Source organism: Ovis aries, chromosome 1 (genome assembly GCF_016772045.2).
Source record: "Ovis aries strain OAR_USU_Benz2616 breed Rambouillet chromosome 1, ARS-UI_Ramb_v3.0, whole genome shotgun sequence".
Taxonomy (NCBI): Eukaryota; Metazoa; Chordata; class Mammalia; order Artiodactyla; family Bovidae; genus Ovis; species Ovis aries.
In genome coordinates this window covers 231,040,763-231,059,714 of record NC_056054.1, presented here as the reverse complement: position 1 = coordinate 231,059,714, position 18,952 = coordinate 231,040,763, and the positions used below count along the sequence as shown (strand labels likewise).

The 18,952-nt window shown below is 38.4% G+C and overlaps 1 protein-coding gene across 20 annotated transcripts in view; it reads right to left on the bottom strand.

The window, feature by feature from the left end:
• Positions 1-8,241: 8,241 nt before the first annotated feature.
• VEPH1 (ventricular zone expressed PH domain containing 1) overlaps positions 8,242-18,952 on the bottom strand; it is a 676,809-nt gene continuing 666,098 nt past the window's right edge. For 11 of the 20 annotated variants that reach the window (XM_060394295.1, XM_060394287.1, XM_060394298.1 and 8 more), the window contains 2 exons: positions 15,180-15,316; positions 8,242-9,818 (listed from right to left, as the gene is read on the bottom strand). In XM_060394295.1, coding sequence (XP_060250278.1) covers positions 9,582-9,818; positions 15,180-15,316 — 374 coding nt within the window. In that variant the 3' untranslated portion in view covers positions 8,242-9,581. Of the gene's footprint in view, positions 15,317-18,952 lie in introns of all 20 variants that reach the window. The other 9 variants (XM_060394259.1, XM_060394263.1, XM_060394257.1 and 6 more) reach the window with 1 other exon arrangement.

The window sequence follows — 18,952 nt, the reverse complement described above, 5'->3', positions numbered from 1 at the left end:
GTCACCCTAATTTAAGCCTGCCAATAGCTCTCCCTCCGGGCTTGCATGACTTGCCCGTATCCCCGTCTCACCACCCTTGTCAGTGTTCCTCTCCTCTCTGCTGTTTTCTGGACACGCTGGCCTGCTATGATACACCAATGGACTGTGACTTTCTCCTCCCTGTGGTCGTCTCTGATTGTGATCTCTCTTCTCTTCTGCTTTTCCTTCACCTTTCCTGCAGACTAATAACTCCTGTTGGTCCTTCAGATCTCAGGTCAAATAAGGAGGATAAGCTGTCCTTACCTTCCTGACGATGTCAGTCTTTTCATTTCATGACCTCTATCCTTTGTGCTTCCTGGAAATACTGGTCATATAGCAACTCATAATTAATTAAGGAAAGACTTTAACATCTTTCTGTTCTACTAGAATATAAATTCCGCAAAGATTGGGATATCTTGATGACTGCAGCATTCCCAATGCCTAGCACAGGATCTGAACGTGGTTGTTGTTGTTCGGTTGCTAGGTCATGTCTGACTCTTTGTGACCCCATGAACTGCAGCACATCAGGCTTCCTTGTCCTTCACAATCACCTGGAGTGTGCTCAAATTCAAGTCCATTGAGTCAGTGATGTGATCCAACCAGCTCATCCTCTGCCACCCCTTCTCCTTTTGCCTTCAATAGTTTCCAGCATCAGGATCTTTTCCAATGAGTTGGCTGTTCACATCAGATAACCCAAAGTATTGTAGCTTTAGCTTCAGCATCAGTGCTTCCAATGAATATTCAGAATTCTCACAGGGAACTACTCAATGCTCTGTGGTGACCTAAATGGGAAGGAAGTCTAAAAAAGAGTATATGTATATATGTGGCTTCCCTGGTGGCTCAGAGGATAAAGTGTCTGCCTGCAATGCAGGAGACCTGGGTTCGATCCCTGGGTTGGGAAGATCCCCTGGAGAAGGAAATGGCAACTCACTCCAGTATTCTTGCCTGGAGAATCCCATGGACAGAGGAGCCTGGTGGGCTACAGTCCACAGGGTCGAAAAGAGTCAGACACAACTGAGCTACTGAACTGAACTGAACTGAGGCTGATATAAAAGGAGGATTTCTGGATAGTATAGTGGTGTCAAGAACATGGATACATAGGTAAGGGATGTTTGCATGGAAAAGCTTAAGGTATCCCTCTATGAAATGTTTTAGTGAGTCCTGATTAAAACGGTTTCAAAATAACACTTAAACACACATACCCTAAGTATTATATTTCATGGTTAACCTTTTAAGATAGACATTTCCAGACTGTGTTTTGGTTAAATTAAAAAAAAAAAAAAAAAGATTGACTTACTCAGACATTGCTTTTCTCTCTTAACAGAAAAGACTTTTAGAACATTCTCTCCATATTACAATAGCTTTGAATAAGGGGGAACAGAATATTTCCAGAGGTTATCAAGTGTGTATGAGTGAATTTCCATTAAGAAAGTGCAAGACACACTAAGTTCTTCTGATTACATGAAGTCCCAGCCTAATTAGATAGTTAGAGCAATAGGGACAAAGACATAAGAAGACTGATTTCTACAGGCTACATGTGAGATCTGTTTTGCTGTCACAACTCCTGTGTAAAAGAATATGTGGATGTATATGTGTATAAATGTGTACTATACTGACAAATGTGTATTATCGTGATGTAAGTGGACTAGTGGTTAAAAAACAAAACAAGGCAAAGAAAGATTCTGAAAAATTCTGAAAGTAAAAATTAGAATTATTATTATTATTGGCCCCCTCCCAAGTTTCTGGTGAGGTCTTATGGAGCTCTGTAATTCCTATTAACAAATACGTTTGTCATTTGTTTGAGTATTTTCCATTTTTCCATTATTTGCGTATTTTATAACTATTTTATGTTCTCAGTTGCTTAGTTGTGTCTGATTCTTTGTGACTTCATGAACTGTAGCCCACCAGACTCCCCTGTCCATGGCATTCTCCAGGCAAGAACACTGGAGTGGGTTGCCCTTTCGTTCTCAGTACTAAAGTGAATTCTAATCATTTTTATTGATTGAAAGACAAAGGATATGTATTTTCCTTCTATTCGACTAAAGCTTTATTTATTTATTTATTTTTTAAATTTTAATATCTTTAATTCTTACATGCATTCCCAAACATGAACCCCCCTCCCACCTCCCTCCCCATAACATATCTCGACTAAAGCTTTAAAAAGGTTGAAAAGGGCACCAGGAATTATGTAAATGCAATGTGTCTGATTATCATCTTACAGAATAACGCACAAGAAAGTTCTAGGATTTCTGGCTCCCCTCCCCATATACCCAGAAAGTTTTTCCTTTGAAGTAGACAAGTTCAATATGTGCTAGACTGAGGATATAGAATGAGAAGAATGTCAGTATGGAAACTGCTTGGTGAGGCCGGGGTTCTCATGGAGGTGCCCAGGAGCTGAAGCCTCTGCCAGACTTGGTGGCCTGTTCCACCAGGTACAAGGCTGTAGGGCCTTGTATAACCTGGTGATAAGATGGACAAGAGCAGGTGGAAACCTGTCATATCAAAGCACACTGCACAGAGCCCTCCTCACCCAGACAGGTGCCTGGAAAAGCCCAGCCCTGGGGCTCGTCCTGATGCTCTGCAGTTCACACAACCCACCATCCATGCTCCCCTCTCCGCTCTATGCCTCCCTCTGGTCCTCCCTGGGTCCCCAGCGTCCAACTCAGCTCCAGGCCTTGCCTTCCTACTCTCGTCTCTGGCATGACTGATTGCTAGGGCTCTTTGGATATGTTCCTCCTTCCTGGTCTGGATTCCTCTTCAGACATCATCCCAAGTGTACCCCCATGCTCCCCAATCTGTGACAGTGGGTAAAAGACACCATGTACCCCTACGCTCACTCCTGGCATCTTGGTCCACTCCCTATGTAGCATCCCTGCCAGGGAAGGGGACTTGGATAAAGGGGCATACAGGGAGGGGACACTGGGGCACCAGAAACATGGCTTGTGTGTGGACATTAGTGATTTTTATTTCCATCAAATGATTAATTTTATACGTCAACCTGACTGGTGTAAAAGACACCCAGATAGCTGGTAAAATGTTTTCTGGGTGTGTCGGTGAAGGTGTATCTGGAAGAGATTAGCACTTTGAATCAGCAGACTGAATAGAGATCCACTCTAACCAACCCAATCCCTTGAGGACCTGAATAGAACAAGGAGAACCATCACTAATAGAGAGGGTAAGCGTGCACAAGAATGGCTGATCTTATACCTTTGAGAATTAATGCACTGGGGCCTTTTAAAGCACGTTAAAAGATTTTTAAAATTCTTACATTTGCTGTATGATGTATTGTTCATAAACTTTTACATACAGTTTTGAATACTGTGGAACCTTTAAATTAACACTTACTTTTGATCATTTATTCACTGTTTCTTCCTCCCATTTTTAATCAGTTCTGAAATTGGGATGTGTGTTACAGTCGGTGGTGGTTTGTAATCATCATACATCGGGAATGACTCTGATCAGGTGTCACTTGAACTTGACCCCAGCTCTTTGTGTTGTAACCTCAATTGAATTATGTACATGGTCAACACTACATGTTTAGTGTATAAACTGCTGGTTAGTATGTCTTAACAAATCATAGCATGATCTAACTTTGAAACAAAAATTTATTGGATACACAGAAAAGCACAGAAAGGTACTGAAATGAATCATGACATTACTTAGCCAAAGAGCCATCAGTGGAGGAATGACCACAGTTCCATATGAGACAGGTTTCCACCTTTTCCTGTCCATCCTTCCATTACCAGGTTACATAGGCCCTATAGCCTTGTACTTGGTGGCTAGCCAAGCAACCAACAAATGTTTTATTTAAGAAAGGAAGACATCAACATGAAATAAAGCCATGTTTCACTCTGTGACTGAAATAGATACCAATCTATAGGATTACATATCACGTACCATGCAAAGTACCTAAAGTCAGGAAAAAATTGCTAAATCCCTCAGAATCAATAAAAGACTTTTTAAAGTAAAACAATACTCATTAGATTATTATTAAGGCATTGCATTATAATTTCATTGGTAGGTTTTCTTCTTTCCTTGTGAAATGAAAATGAAAGTCACTCAGTTGTGTCCGAATCTTGGACTACACAGTCCATGGAATTCTCCTGGCTAGAATACTGGAATGGGTAGCTGTTTCCTTCTCCAGGGAATCTTCCCAACCCAGGGATTGAACCCAGGTCTCCATGTTGCAGGTGGATTCTTTACCAACTGAGTCACCAGGGAAGCCCCAAAATACTGGAGTGGGTAGCCTATCCCTTCTCCAGTGGATCTTCCTGACCCAGGAATCAAACCGGGGTTTCCTGCATTGCAGCTGGATTCTTTACCAGCTGAGCACTGTCAAGCACCCAATAAGATAAAGGTTCTCTGTTCCTGTTTAGTCACTAAGTCGTGTTCAACACTTTGTGACCTCATGGTCGATAGCCCACCAGGCTCCTCTGTCCATGGGGTTCTCCAGGCAAGGATACTGGAGTGGGTTGCCATTTTCTTCTCCAGGGAATCTTCCCAACCCAGGGATCAAACCAAAGTCGCCCGCACTGGCAGGTGGATTCTTTACCACTGAGCCACTGGGAAGCCCCAAAGGTTCTCTCCTGGAGGCTTTTTCATGGCATTTAAGCCTCGTGGCAATTGTACTCCATAGATAAATTATCCCCAACCCAGAAATGAGAGAGCAGTGATTTTTCTCAGGTTGGTAGTTTAGTCTGGGCAAGAAGTAGGACTTGAATCCTCATGTGTCCGGGCGCAGATCCTATGCTACTTTCTCCAGACTCCGCTGCCTCGGGAGGAATCTCCCTGATTTTCCAACCCCTTTGTCTTTCAGAAGCATCGTTGGGGAGGAAGAGCCCTAAGAGGTCCACACCCTGGCACTATTCTGGAACAAGACAACATCTGGGGTTTTTCATCTAAAAACTTAGCTTTTGGGAACTAGAAATTCTGACTAGGGCATATGTGGTTTTTACTTCTTTGCAACACACCTTGAATTCATCTCACATATTCTCTTACCTCATCTCAGAACAGTTTCCTAAAGTAGGGAATGTTTCTTCAACTAAGTAATCTATATTTATGTTTGAGCATAATCATAATAAATAAGCCCCAAAGTAAGCAAATGGAAGATGACCCAGAAATGTTCCTCAACATCACCAGCCAAGGATTTTCCAGAAAACCTAGTGTTAGAAAAATATTGAACATTTATTTTTACCAAACTCCAAGTTATTAAGAAATAACAAGATGAGAGCCTCACACTTAAACATTTATGTTTCCACAGCTATCTGGGATGAAAAAAGTCAAAATGAAGTAAAAATGAAAACCACTTGAATTTCTGACTCTGATTATAATTGTATTCATACCAACATATATAAAGGTTTAAACATGTTTAGAAAGTGATTTCTTCATAGACTGGGATTAGGAACAGCAGCCTTCTTGGGAAAGGCCAGTCTGTGGTAAGCCAGCTGACAACAGGGATGGATATGCCACAAACATCAGTGAGAAGACAATGATTCTAAAATGCCTAGTGTGATTCTGAACCCAGGAAAATTTGCCTGCATTTGGAATTATTGCATCATGGATCGAAACCAGAAATATTCTTTGCATGTGGGTGCTCAGCTGCTTCAGTCATGTCCTACTCTTTGTGACCCAATGGACTGTAGCCTGCCAGGCTCCTCTGTCCATGGAATTCTCCAGGTAAGAACACTGGAGTGGGTTGCCATGCCCTCCTCCAGGGGATCTTCTTGACTCAGGGATTGAACTCCCGGTCTCTGATCGAACTGGCTCATAGGCTCTGAGAGTTGTGCTCCAAACTAGACACTGCTAGTTAATTAAGTCTCTATTTCTACTTGTCTATTTCAATTTTTCTTAATTGATTAAACTAGGTAGGGTTACTCACCAGGTAGGTTATGAGGGTGACTCATATAAATGAGATAGTAGATTTAAAAATACTATTTAGAGAATTATTTACAATTATGCTTTTTCTCACCCTTTTCCTGCACAACTTCATAGAAGGAGATGCCCCTCTAGTCCAAGGTGAATCACTTGGCTAGACTCTGAATATATGCATGAAGTCACTTCAGTAGTGTCTGACTCTTTGCGACCCTATGGACTATAGCCTGCCAGGCTCCTCTGTCCATGGGATTCTCCAGGCAAGAATACTGCAGTGGGTTGTGATGCCCTCCTCTAGGGGATCTTCCTGGCCCAGGAATCAAACCCACATCTCCTGAGTTGGCAGGTGGGTTCTTTACCACTAGCGCCACGTGAGAATGTTAAAATTAAATTTACCACCTGAATGTGTACATTAAAATTAAATTTACCATCTGCCCCACCTCTTAAACTGTTGCTTTGGAATTTTCTATCTCAATGAATGCTATCATCAAGCTTCAGGCTTCCCCAAAGCACCTTGGGGTCATCAGAGATTCTTTCCTTCTCATTTCTATACTCCAGCTCCATCCAACCCACTAGTGTCCTGTCCAGTTTACTAATTCAATATTCTTTCTGCATTTTCATTCCCCTCCAACCCCTCTGCTACTATATCAGTTTAAGTCCTCACCACCTTCTAGTGAAGTGAAAGTCGCTCAGTTGTGTCCAACTCTTTGAGACCCCATGGACTATACAGTCCATGGAATTCTCCAGGCCAGAATGCTGGAGTGGGTAGTTGTTGCCTTCTCCAGGGGATCTTCCCAACCCAAGAACCAAACCGGGGTCTTCTGCATTGCATGCAGATTCTTTTCCAACTGAGCAATCAGGGAAGTCCCACTACCTTCCAAGAACCTCAGAAATCATTTCCCTGCTACAATCCATTCTCTATACCATGATCAAGATTTTTTCTCTAAATACAAATCTTAAAACTTTTAATACATTTCACCATCTTAAGGAAAAAGTTCAAAATACTTAGCATGGACCCAAGCCCTAGATGCTACGACCATGCAGGCCTTCAGGAGTATTCTGTACCACTCTCAACAGGTCCCTTATGTTCCAATCCCAGCTGAGGGCTTGCTGTTTTACGAATGAACCATGTTCCCTCTTCCTCCTTGGCCTTTGCAAGATGTTTCCCTCTACTGGTCATTTGCTTCTTGTCGCCTCACAACACTCCTATTAGTTTTTTAAGACAAGTTCATTCTCTAACGATTCTGGGGAACAGTTATAGGAGGCCAAGCTGAATTCCAAGTCACTTACAGTGGTATCTTCTCCTGTGTTTCCTCAGGACCCCGTGCATATCTCCATCAAGGCACTTGGCCACACAGCATTTCAATTTTTGTTGTACATGTCTGTTTCCTCCACTACACCATAAACTCCTTGAAGGGAGGAGCTGAATCTTTTATTTTCACATTTCTAGGCTCACCATGGTACCTGCTGCTTGGTAGCAGTTCCCATAAATTGCTGTGGAATAGAGGAGATTTCATCCTTCTTCACTTCTAGAAACTTTGCTCAAGCAAAGTTATTTTTCCTCTTTCTTTCTGTGTTTTAAACTTCTTTCCATTAGGTCTAATGCATCCTTAAAACAAACAACAAAACCACTTTCTTCATCTTAGCCCCATGTTTTTGAAAGGGGAGTTCAATTGTTGTTTTAAACTCTTAACCTCTTGTTGATTCTTCAATTCACTGAAATTTGACTTTCACGTCATCACTCCAATGAAATTGTTCTTGCCAATGACACAAGTTACTTAGTTGCAAAAGTTATTCTTTATCTTAAGCAATTACTCTTCAGGATTTCATATGACTGATCTCTTTCTTTCCCTTGAAAACCTTGGCTCTTATGACATTATTTCCTCTGGTTTATAATATCTCTGAACATTAATCAGCCTCCCTTTGCTTAAATGCTGGGTGTCCCAAGGAAGCTATTAATTCTGTTGTCTAACTCTCCCTGAGTAATTTCATCTAATTCCACATCTTCAGTGACCATCTATATACACAATGAGCCCAAATTTTGACCTCTCAAATTCTTATTTCCAACTTGTAAGAACTTCCATGACTTACAATACTCTCAAATTTTACATTTAAACTTAAAATTGAGTGGTTCCCTTCCTTAAACTTGGCCCCTTTGTATTTCTAATCCTAGTGAGTTAGAAATAGAGTCAGGGTAGAAGTCAGAGTATTAAGTACTTAACATCCTTTCTCCACCTTTCTATATTAGGTTGTGTTTAATAAATTTCAAGGAAAAAAATCTGTATGTGTATTGCAAGTTAGCTTTTGTATTAGTTATCTATTGCTATATGACAAATTACCACACACACTTAATAGTTTAAAACAACACATATTTATTATCAAAAAGCTTCCATGGATCAGGAGTCCAAGTATGGTATAGCTGGGTTCTCTGCTTAAGGTTTCACATAGTTGCAATCAAGGTGTTGGTGGAGAATGGGCTCTTATCTGAGGCTCAGGATCCTTTTCCAAGCTGCTCACACTGCTTGTGGCAAAATTTATTTCCATGAAGCTGTAGAACTCATGGCAGCTTATTCAAGGTCAGTGGGAAAGAGAGAATCTCTGACTTGTTCACCATTTCAAAGGGCTCATCTGATTAGGCCAGGCTTACCCAAGACCGTATCCTCTCAGTTAACTCAGTCAGCTGATTAAGGACCTTCATTACATCTGAAACATTTCCTTCCTTTGCCATGTAATGTAACATAATCATGGGAGAGACTATCCTGTCCTGTTTGCCATATTCTATTAGTTAGAAGCTGTAGGTCCCACAACACTCAGGGGAAGAGATTTTACCAGGATTTGGGTCATGAAAGCCATTCTAGAATTCTGCCTACCATGATTTAATTTTTTAAATTATGGGTAATGGCAAAAACAAATACATGTTTATAATTTTGAGATGTTAAAATATTGAATGAAAAGAAAGTATAGAACTTTAAAATCTCAAATTTTAACAGAAATGGCATGTATTTTGAAGATGGGGAAAATGGTCTTCTGTGTTTAATCCTAGCTTACACTTACTGCCTTGGCAGGAGATATAGCCAAGTAACTAAACTTTAGATCATATATGAACGTAAAAGGAATAATCAGACAAGGAGTTATGAAGGACAGACATTTAATTACACAATTGGCCTAATTTGAGAATCATTTTACCAAGTGTTAGCCTCCTTTGCATTAGGACAGGATAAATGTAATTATATGTCTGTAAGTAAGTTGCATGGTTTCTTCAGTGTTCACCAATTTGACTTTTCCTTGTAGTTTTTTTCCTTTTAATACTATTGACTACTTTTCATCAGAATTGCCTAATCTTTCCTTAGGACAGGCAGTTCAGGTATCTTTTAAGTTGTTTTCTTATCATGTACAATGCCATAGGTACAGAAGTTTCTAGATCCCTTCTCTCCCCTTTCTGGCTCCATATCATTCATAACTCTTTTTCTTATATGCCTCACAAAGCTGTTCAGGGGTTAATGCCAATGCCATATGGATCTGAAATGTACCAGGATTCTGCCACTTTTAGTCTTGCTTCCTGGAGAAAACTTTTCCATTGGTGTTTAGTAAAAGATAGCATGACTTGGTGAATTTATTTCTTTTTCTTGACATTGGCAATGATAGTGCCATGCCCATTGTATACAACTGGTATGAGATTGGCTTGCAAATCCCTAGAGATATGTGGTTACTTCTCTACTTTCCCTCTCTTTTGCTTGGGCAACTGCCACATTGATGCACTGGAGCCACTCTTCTGCATTCTTCTCATTCTTGGCCTTGAAAACATAGGTTTTATTGTCTGTGAAAATTTCAAAAGCCCGAGGGAGAGAGCGATCCCTGCGTTTCTTGGCCACAGCTTTCACACTCTGTACTTTGCTGAGTTCTATTGGGGAGTCATCAGGATCATCTTTCTGAAATGCATGGGAAGGAAAGAACATGAGCTGGCTTCCAGAGTATAGAAAGATCTCTGGCTCCTGGAGAATTTTCCAAGAGGATCAGAATCTGTTCACTTCATGTGACTTGAGACCTTTGTTATTTTGGGTCCTAAGGCCTTGAATAGCCATCAAAACAACTGAAGAAGTGAGCAGCTAGTTTTTTGTTGTACTATCTTAAGCTAGAACAAAATAGCCAATTTATAGAAAAGTATTATATGGTTATATGGTGGGACTGGGGAAAATGTTTGATTCATATTTCTTTGACTTTATGCCATTTTCTATTGATATTAACACTGTATTAATAGAGCAAAATGAAGCTGTACAATTTGGGGTACTATTAACTCAGAATTTGAGATAATTTTAGAGGCCTGAAATTGAATTTTTCTTTGTGTTACCTCTGAGAAAGAGGTGTTAATTGAATAAACAGGGCTTCAATGTTTAAGTAGATTAAACTGTTTTTGCAACTTTCTCAATCTTTGGAAGCATGATTTGTCCATAAACATTAAGGGAAGGAATATTTAATGATGTTACATTTTCTTTGCATTAAAGCAGATACTTAAGAATCTCTTTAACACCAGAGTCATCATGCTGGGCTAGCATGAATATTTTTTAAGGAATCAGATACTTCTTTAAAGCAATTTCAGATCTTTAATGTCCCTGAGTCCATTTTGTCTACTGGAGAATGTACCTGTGTTTGAGAATCTTGCCAACCCTCCTTTCCTTACCTGCCCATTCATAATCACCCTTTTTTCACTTTGCAATGGAAAAACATCTTTTTCATTCATCCCAAACTTTCTATGGTGTATTGTCCACCTTGGAAAAATCTCAGGAGCATCAAACAAAAAGAGCAATTCAAAATACTGATGTTAGAAGAATGGAGCCCAGAAATAAACCCACACATCTCAGTCAATTAATCTTCAACAAAGGAGGCAAGAATATACGATGGGAAACAGATAGTCTCTTTAGCAAGTGGTGCTAGGAAAGTTGGACAGCTGCATGTAAATCAATGAAGTTAGAACACACCCTCTCACTATGCATAAAAATAAAATGGATTAAAGACTTAAACATAAGACATGACACCACAAAACTCCTAGAAGAGGTCATAGGCAAAGCATTCTCTGACATAAGTTGTACCAATATTTTCTTAGGTCAATCTCCCAAGGCCATGGAAATTAAAACAAAAGTAAACAAATATGACCTAATTAAACTTTCAAGCTTTTGCAAAGCAAATCATAAACAAAATGAAAAGACAAGTTACAGGATGGGAGAAAATATTTGCAAATGATGTAACCGACAAGGGTTTAATCTCCAAAATGTACGTATAGCTCATACAACTCAACAACAACAAAACAAACAATCCACGTGAAAAATGGACAAAAAAACATTTCTTCAAAGAAGACATACAGATGGCCACTAGGCACATGAAAAGATGCTTGACATTGCTAATTATTAAAAAACAGCAAATCAAAGCTACAATAAGGTACCACCTCACACCAGTCAGAATGGCCATCCTTAAAAAGTCTACAAATAAGAAAAGCTGGAGAGGGTGTGGAGTAAAGGGAACCCTCCTGCCCTGTAGGTGGGAATGTAATTTGGTGCAGCCACTGTGGAAAACAGTATGGATGTGCCTCAGAAAACAAAAAACAGAATTGTCATATGACTCAGCAATCTCACTCTTGGGGGTATATCTGGTCAAAACTATAACACAAAAACATAATGCACTCCTTTGTTCATAGCAGCACTATTCACAGTAGCCAAGATAGCCAAGGAAACAATGTAAATGCCCATCAACAGATGAATGGGTAAAGAAGATATGTTATGTTTATACAATGGAATACTACTCAGCCATAAAAGAGAATAAAATAATGCCATTTGCTGCAACATGGATGCAACTAGAGATTATCATACTAAGGGAAGTAAGTCTGAAATAGAAAGATATATACCATATGATATCACTTATATGTGGAATCTAATATTCACAAAACAGAAGCAGACTTATAGACATAGAGAACAGACCTATGACTACCAAAGGGGAGGGGTTAGAGGAGGGAGGGAGTGGGAGGTTGGGATTAACAGATGTAGAACAGATAAATAACAAGGTCCTACTGTATAGCACAGAGGACTATCTTCAATATCCTATGATAAAACATTGTAGAAAAAGAATATTTAAAAAGAAGGTAAATATATATGTATAAAATAAATGTATAACTGAATCACTTTGCTGTACAGCAGAAATTAACACAACATTGTATATCAACTATACTTCAATTAAAAAAAATACTGATGTAAGGGAAGTGTCCTTCAACCAAGCATTAAAAAGCATTTAATTTTTAATGTTTAATAACTATTTATTACATTCAATATTATACTCATAGCTTTTCATAAGTAACATATTTTGGAAAGTTAATAAAAGATCTTAACAGTTTGAGACTGATGGTCACAAATTAAAATCACTAAATTTAAATATATATACATCGTTTTACTGCAGTCGAAAATGATAGGGTGATCAGGATAAAATCCTATGGGAATGGTAGAATAAAACTATGATTTCAAAGAAACAACCTGAACACATCAATTAAAGAAGAGCTAATTTGTGTATTTTTTTAAATGGATGGTGTTAGGTGTCAAATTGCAATGGTATTTTTTATTCTATTGGTTACATTTAAAGATCGGACTCGACTGAGCGACTGAACTGAACTGAACTGAACATTTAAAGGAGAGATGTGATTTTTAAATTTTAAAGTGACAATATTTACAATTCAATAGAAAGTATTTTTTCTTTTGAAAAACAACACTATTGTGCAACTGTTTAAACTTATGATAAAAGTATTTACATAAATTAAAATGCTACAAGGTGTTAGGCAGATTTTTCAAAAATTTTTTAGGGGATATACAGAATGAAAAGTGAAGATATCTCTATAAGATAATAGCAATACTTTGTTAGTTTAATTTGGTTTATAGTAAGTATCTGACAGTAATAAAATTATGTATTTTAAATCATATTATAGTAGAAAATTGATACATGTAGGAAGTGAACAAGGAAAAAAAAGGTTACCAGTGGACAGTAAATCAACTAAGACAGAAACAGACAAGAGATCAAAGGAAACCATTACCTAGCTGTTTGGTGGAGACAAAGACCTTAGAAGGCAAAAGTGAAAAGTAACACTATAAGCTTTTAGTTCTTACTTTAAAATGCACAATTTCCTCATTTATAAGAAAGACCCTCTATGATGTGGCTGAAGCTGCAGCTGGATTGCTGGCCACTGCAAGGTTACAGTGTCCCGAAGGATGAGGGGTTTTGGTGTGGTCTCTATGCTATACTGGAGAAGGCAATGGTACCCCACTCCAGTACTCTTGCCTGGCAAATCCCATGGACGGAGGAGCCTGGTGGGCTGCAGTCCATGGTGTCACTAGGAGTTGGACAGGACTGAGCGACTTCACTTTTACTTTTCACTTTTATGCATTGGAGAAGGAAATGGCAACCCCACTCCAGTGTTCTTGCCTGGAGAATTCCAGGGATGGGGGAGCCTGGTGGGCTGCAGTCCATGGGGTCACTAGGAGTCGGACAGTACTGAAGCAACTTAGCAGCAGCAGCTATCCTATATTATAGTATTTCCTAATATTTGAGCCAAATGGTCTGTCAGACTTCCGGAATGTCAAATCATTGTCTCCTGATAAACATGTCAAATAAGTTAGCCAATCATAAAATAGCTTATTCTCTAAATTTTATTAAAGAGCTCTGAATCAAGAAGTATAAAGGTCAGTATTTGAGTTCAGGAAAAACACCCTTATGCACTAACTCTACTCTGTCCCAAGGGGTCGGAAAAATCACTACATCTTAACTTCTATTCTGATTTCTTTAACAAAGATAGGAAGTTCAAATGGTCATTTTAAACACTTTAAAAATGCTTCAATGTGAACCTATGCTAAAAAAAAGTTTCCTTAAACCTCCAATAACTTTCCAAATTGAACACACCATTACATTTCTCATTCAAAAACATCTTTAGCCACAGGAAAGTCCATCTGTATATTTTATAAAACACACAGATGAAGAAAGTAACATGAGTTCAAAATAGGTACCATCATAATATTCTTTTCCATTTAAAAAGTTAATGTGAAGCTTTATTAACTAAAAAAACACTGATCAGAATTCATCATAATACAGATACACCATATTTGATTTCTGTTGAGAAGTTCAAACAAATTTGGTAATGAGCACCCTAAAGATGTAGTGCATGTGCTCTTAGCGAAATGTAATTGTTTAGTAATTTAACACTCTCATCAGTTAATCCAGACACACTTCGCTCTGCTACTGACCCTGTATCTTAGATGTACACGGGAAGCTTGACAGTGTACTCATTTAAGAGCACGCTTTGGTGTCACATTGCCTGAGTCTAACTCCAATTTTACCCTTTCTCACCTTACTGGCTCTATCCTCAGACAAGCCCATCAGTCTCTTTATGCCTCAGTTTCCCATCTATAAAATGGCAATAACAACGGTGCTGATCTCAAAGAATTGTTCTGAAGATTCTGAGAGGTAATCCACTGTGGCACATGGTAAGCACTGAGAAGTTATTATTATTATATCTCAAAATAGCCAAGAAGTACATCAAGATTTCATGCTCCCTGATCTTGAGTGAGAAGAGTGTAATGATAAATAAATGTGATTTGGAAAGAAAGGGATAACTTGGCATTATTGATTGCAATATAATATTATTTCACAAGTTTCTCACTGAAAATTCAGAATACAGATATTTACTGAGCATCCTACTTCAGATTGAAAATTATATTAAATGACTATTTATTAATTCTTTCAGAATTCTGTTCTATCCATTAACTGAATATTAAATGAAAGATAGTAATATTTTCCCCAAACAAAACTGAGTTTGGTTGACTACATAAAAAATACTTAAATCAACTTTTTTTCCCTCTTCCCTGCCTACTATTCCCCTTCTTCAGGTCCCCTTGTCTAAATATAGCCTTCAATCATAAAAGAAGTCAGAGTCAAAGCCACATATTTATGTAGGTGATCCACAAAAAAACAGAATGCATGGTGTTCAAGCCAAGATTCCTGGGTAGACCTTCTGTGGTTCATCTTCTAAAACTTATGGTAACAAAAAACCCTTCCATAATAAACTGAGAAGGACAGTGAACCAACTTATGTAGGAATGAACAGAACAGACAGTCAAAAAGGTATGTATAATAAAATGACGCTGTAAAACTGTAAAATGGAGAAGGAAAAATTATTGGCCATTTTACTCCAGACAAAATGCCTATCAGGTAGGCAAAGATCAAGGCTTTAAAAGCACAAGTGTAAAAGATGGAAGAGGAACTTACAGACTTTCCTTTTTGAAACAGAAGTTGATTTCCAGCCAGTGTAAAATAACGGGTTTTCCACCTTTTGATGAACTTCCATCTGACTTGCTTCTCTTTAAGTTTTCCTTCTATGAGGGGCTGGCCATCTTGATTTATAACTGTTGAAGGTAACAGAACAATAAAGCCATTTATTTTTCATTATTCATTTGGCAAGTGATCAAAAGTCAGAATTGTACAGTGAACCAGACCCAATAAGTATACTTGGAAAGTGGCTAAAAAATTATGAATTTGGTTAAGCTTTCCCCCTTTGTCCCTAAAAGAATGCATAGTTTAGGTATGATAATGGGGAAGTGTTGAAAGCCCTCTTTGAGATTTACAAAAGGAATATAGTTCACGAAAAGAGCATTTGCTTAGCAGTTTTTTAAGGTTCATCCAGATACTCAGCATTGTTCTTCCTAACTCCTTTGTTTCATGGTATTTTGTTCACACAAACATTTAGAAATATAGTTTTATAAACAATCACAAACCAAGTATATTTAGCTATTTGCCAGCAAAAGTCAGTGTAGTGCAAATATGTGTTTTCCTGAATCCTTAACAGCTGCAAAAACAAACTTACCCCACTCTTTCGCACACGATTTTTCCACTCTCTGGAACACACACTCTACCTCCACTCTTCACAGGTAAATCTTCACCTAGTTAAAAACTAATTATTTCATATTTCAGCTCAAAACGTTGCTTCCTCTGGGAGACTTCTCCCAAACCCAGACCCCGCTGACTTTGTCTGCCATATACTCTCAGAGCATCTGGCATGTTTCTTTTCTCAGATATCATCATTCAAAGGTGATTATTGGCATTTACCTGATTAATGTCTTTCTTTACCATTCAACTGAAAGCTCAGTGAGGTCAGGGTCTTTGCTTTGTTCACTATTGTTACATCAGGCATACCTAGTATGAAGTGTGTAAATTTTTGTTGAATTAATAGATTCATTTCACACTGAAGTAGAATATGTATGATAACACAGAACCACAGAAGATGATTATGATGTCAGAAGTTTATATGTTGAACTGAAGAATTTCATTTGTCTTACAAACTATGCAAGATTCACTCTTCCAATTCATGTAAAAGAATCTGATTTCTGAGGTGTATGACAATATTTATTTATTTACATTAATGTTTGATATTCATAGCACCTTGAAAGTAATGAACTTTGTTAATCACTGTTAAATGTGGACAGTAGCTCTTTGAACTTATGAACACAACCTGTCCTTCCCATCCATCATTTCTCTTTTCTAGTGTAGGTTAAATAACTAGTTCAGATGGGGTATCTGTCCATCATGACAGCACTGTCAGGGGAAAAAATAATAAAATATATAGTTTTTACAAACAAATTCTATTAAAGTTAATCTGGCTTTTCCCCCTTCTTGTCTGATGACTAGTCAATTGGATCTTTGTCAATCCCAAATTAAGGCTAGTAACAGGAACAATATATGAAATCTATTGTCAGATAGTGATAGTTTATGATGGAGAGAGTGAGTGACTTGGGGTTGGTGCACATGCATGTAAGTGGTCAGGAAAGAGCTTGCACATTCGAGGTGGCATTTGATCTGAGGTTTCAATGATGAGAAATACCTCCCATTTTCTAGCGTGCCCCACGGTGCCTAGTACTGGGCATAGAGGAGAGTATGCAAAGCAATTGCTCAAGAATCATCGACAATCAATGTTAACAAAATGATCTGTGTTCTGCTAGCAATCATCTATTAAGAGCTTTCTTAAAGGGAGTATGCTGCTGCTAAGTTGCTTCAGTCGTGTCCGACTCTGTGCGACCCCATAGATGGCAGCCCACTAGGCTCCTCTGTCGCTCGGATTCTCCAGGCAAGAATACTGGAGTGGATTGCCATTCCCTTCTCCAATGCATGAAAGTGAAAAGCGAAAGTGAAGTCGCTTAGTCGTGCCCGACTCTTAGCGACCCCGTGGACTGCAGTCTACCAGGCTCCTCCGTCCATGGGATTTTCCAGGCAAGAGTATTGGAGTGGGATGCCATTGCCTTCTCTGAAAAGGGAGTATGCTCTTTGCAAATTTAAAATTTCCATAAACACAGTCCTTGCTTCCTTTATGCAGCAGGTAAAGCACTTGGGACACCGCATCTTCCCCAAGTGCTACTGGTCCTAGAGGGGTGGGATTTAGGTCATATTTAAGCACATGGCTCCTTCTGAATCTGACACTGGGAATTAGCTGCAAGAACTTCTCAGTGCAGATCAAAATCTCAAGGCAGGTGCAAATGCTTCACTTGAAGTGTATGTGACCAAAATAGTCGAAGGAACTGTTTGAGACATGAAGTGGCTGGGATAACATAGCCACAGACCCACATGTTCACAATGATTGTGAGAGACTCCAGAGAAAATGATAAGCTTACTGGAAAATGAAAGGATGAAGACTGATAGAGAAATGCTGCTGAGCAAAGAAGACTTCATTGTAGATTTTCACTTCCAGTGAAAGTGGATCCCAGGGAAAAGTCCATGGAAAAGATTTTAGGAAGGAAATCTCAACAGCACTTTAAACTAGCCGCATGTTAGGACCTTAAATTAGGAATCAGAGTCAACTTCAGGTAATTCTTAAAAGTCAGGCTATTTGTACCTATAGGATTAATTTTAAAATAGTTTCAAAAGGCAAAAAAAGAGAAAAACTATTTTTCCCCCCCAGTGGCTATCCTAGATTCTAAAAAAAGTTTTTTAAAATAATTATGCCTCAATGCCATTCTCCCAAATCAACCAATACAATATTGTGAAGTAATTAATCTCCATTTAAAATAAATAAATTTATATTAAAAAATAATTATGTCTGGCATAAGTGTGTTACTGGCCATGCGTTCTTTTAATAGGTCTATTGTCATCATCCTGGTGAGCAATAATTCTCACATGATATTGCTGTCTCTTCATGGTCGAAATGGGAAACTAATTCTTTCTAAGGATGATCATATTCCACTTGAAAAATAACATGTTAAATGAGACTATGAGGAAATGATCATGTGCCTAAAACTATCTTGCTTGCATGTAATGCATACAGGATATTGAAATATTTTCTCAAGTGCCAATTAACACATTATTTCATTCAAAGCATCACAGTTTGGCTAAAAGACATTCTCTACCAACCAGCAACTGTTCCTTTATAAATTATCAGTTAGTTGAAAATTATTAAGTTTATGGAATATTTGTTTATGAAATAAACCAAAAATAATTCAGTTTATGAAATATTAAACTGAATTATCTAGTGTAATTGCAACCCATTCCATGTTTATCAACTTAAAAATCTGAGAATGCTAATACAAATGGTTATATATTCATTGTATTCCTTTTGTGGATCAAGACTTGACAACATTTATGTTGATAAAAGATGAAAGTTGAAAATGGTAGTCTTCCTCAACGAGAAGTTGGTGAATCACGTCAGGCACAGATACCTTAAAGCAATAAGGAATATTTCTCTATTGATTTATCAGCCATATCCAATCATCTCACACATAATTTTGAGCACGTGTAAGCACTGCATTTGGATCTGAGAGGGGGTCATGAAGCCCAGCTCAGAGAGAGCTTGAGTTTATCATCTTGTGGTGAGATAAAGCATTTTACAAATTTGACAACTCAGTGTAGAGTTTGGGATATAGAAGGCAAGCATTACAGAACTCAAAGAAAGAAAATTCTACTTCTAGCTGGGAGAGAGTGACATGAGGGCTGGGTCCCTGCTGAAGAAGGGAGAGAGGAACTCGTGGGAGGAGTGCAGAGAAGGACTAGGGTAACAA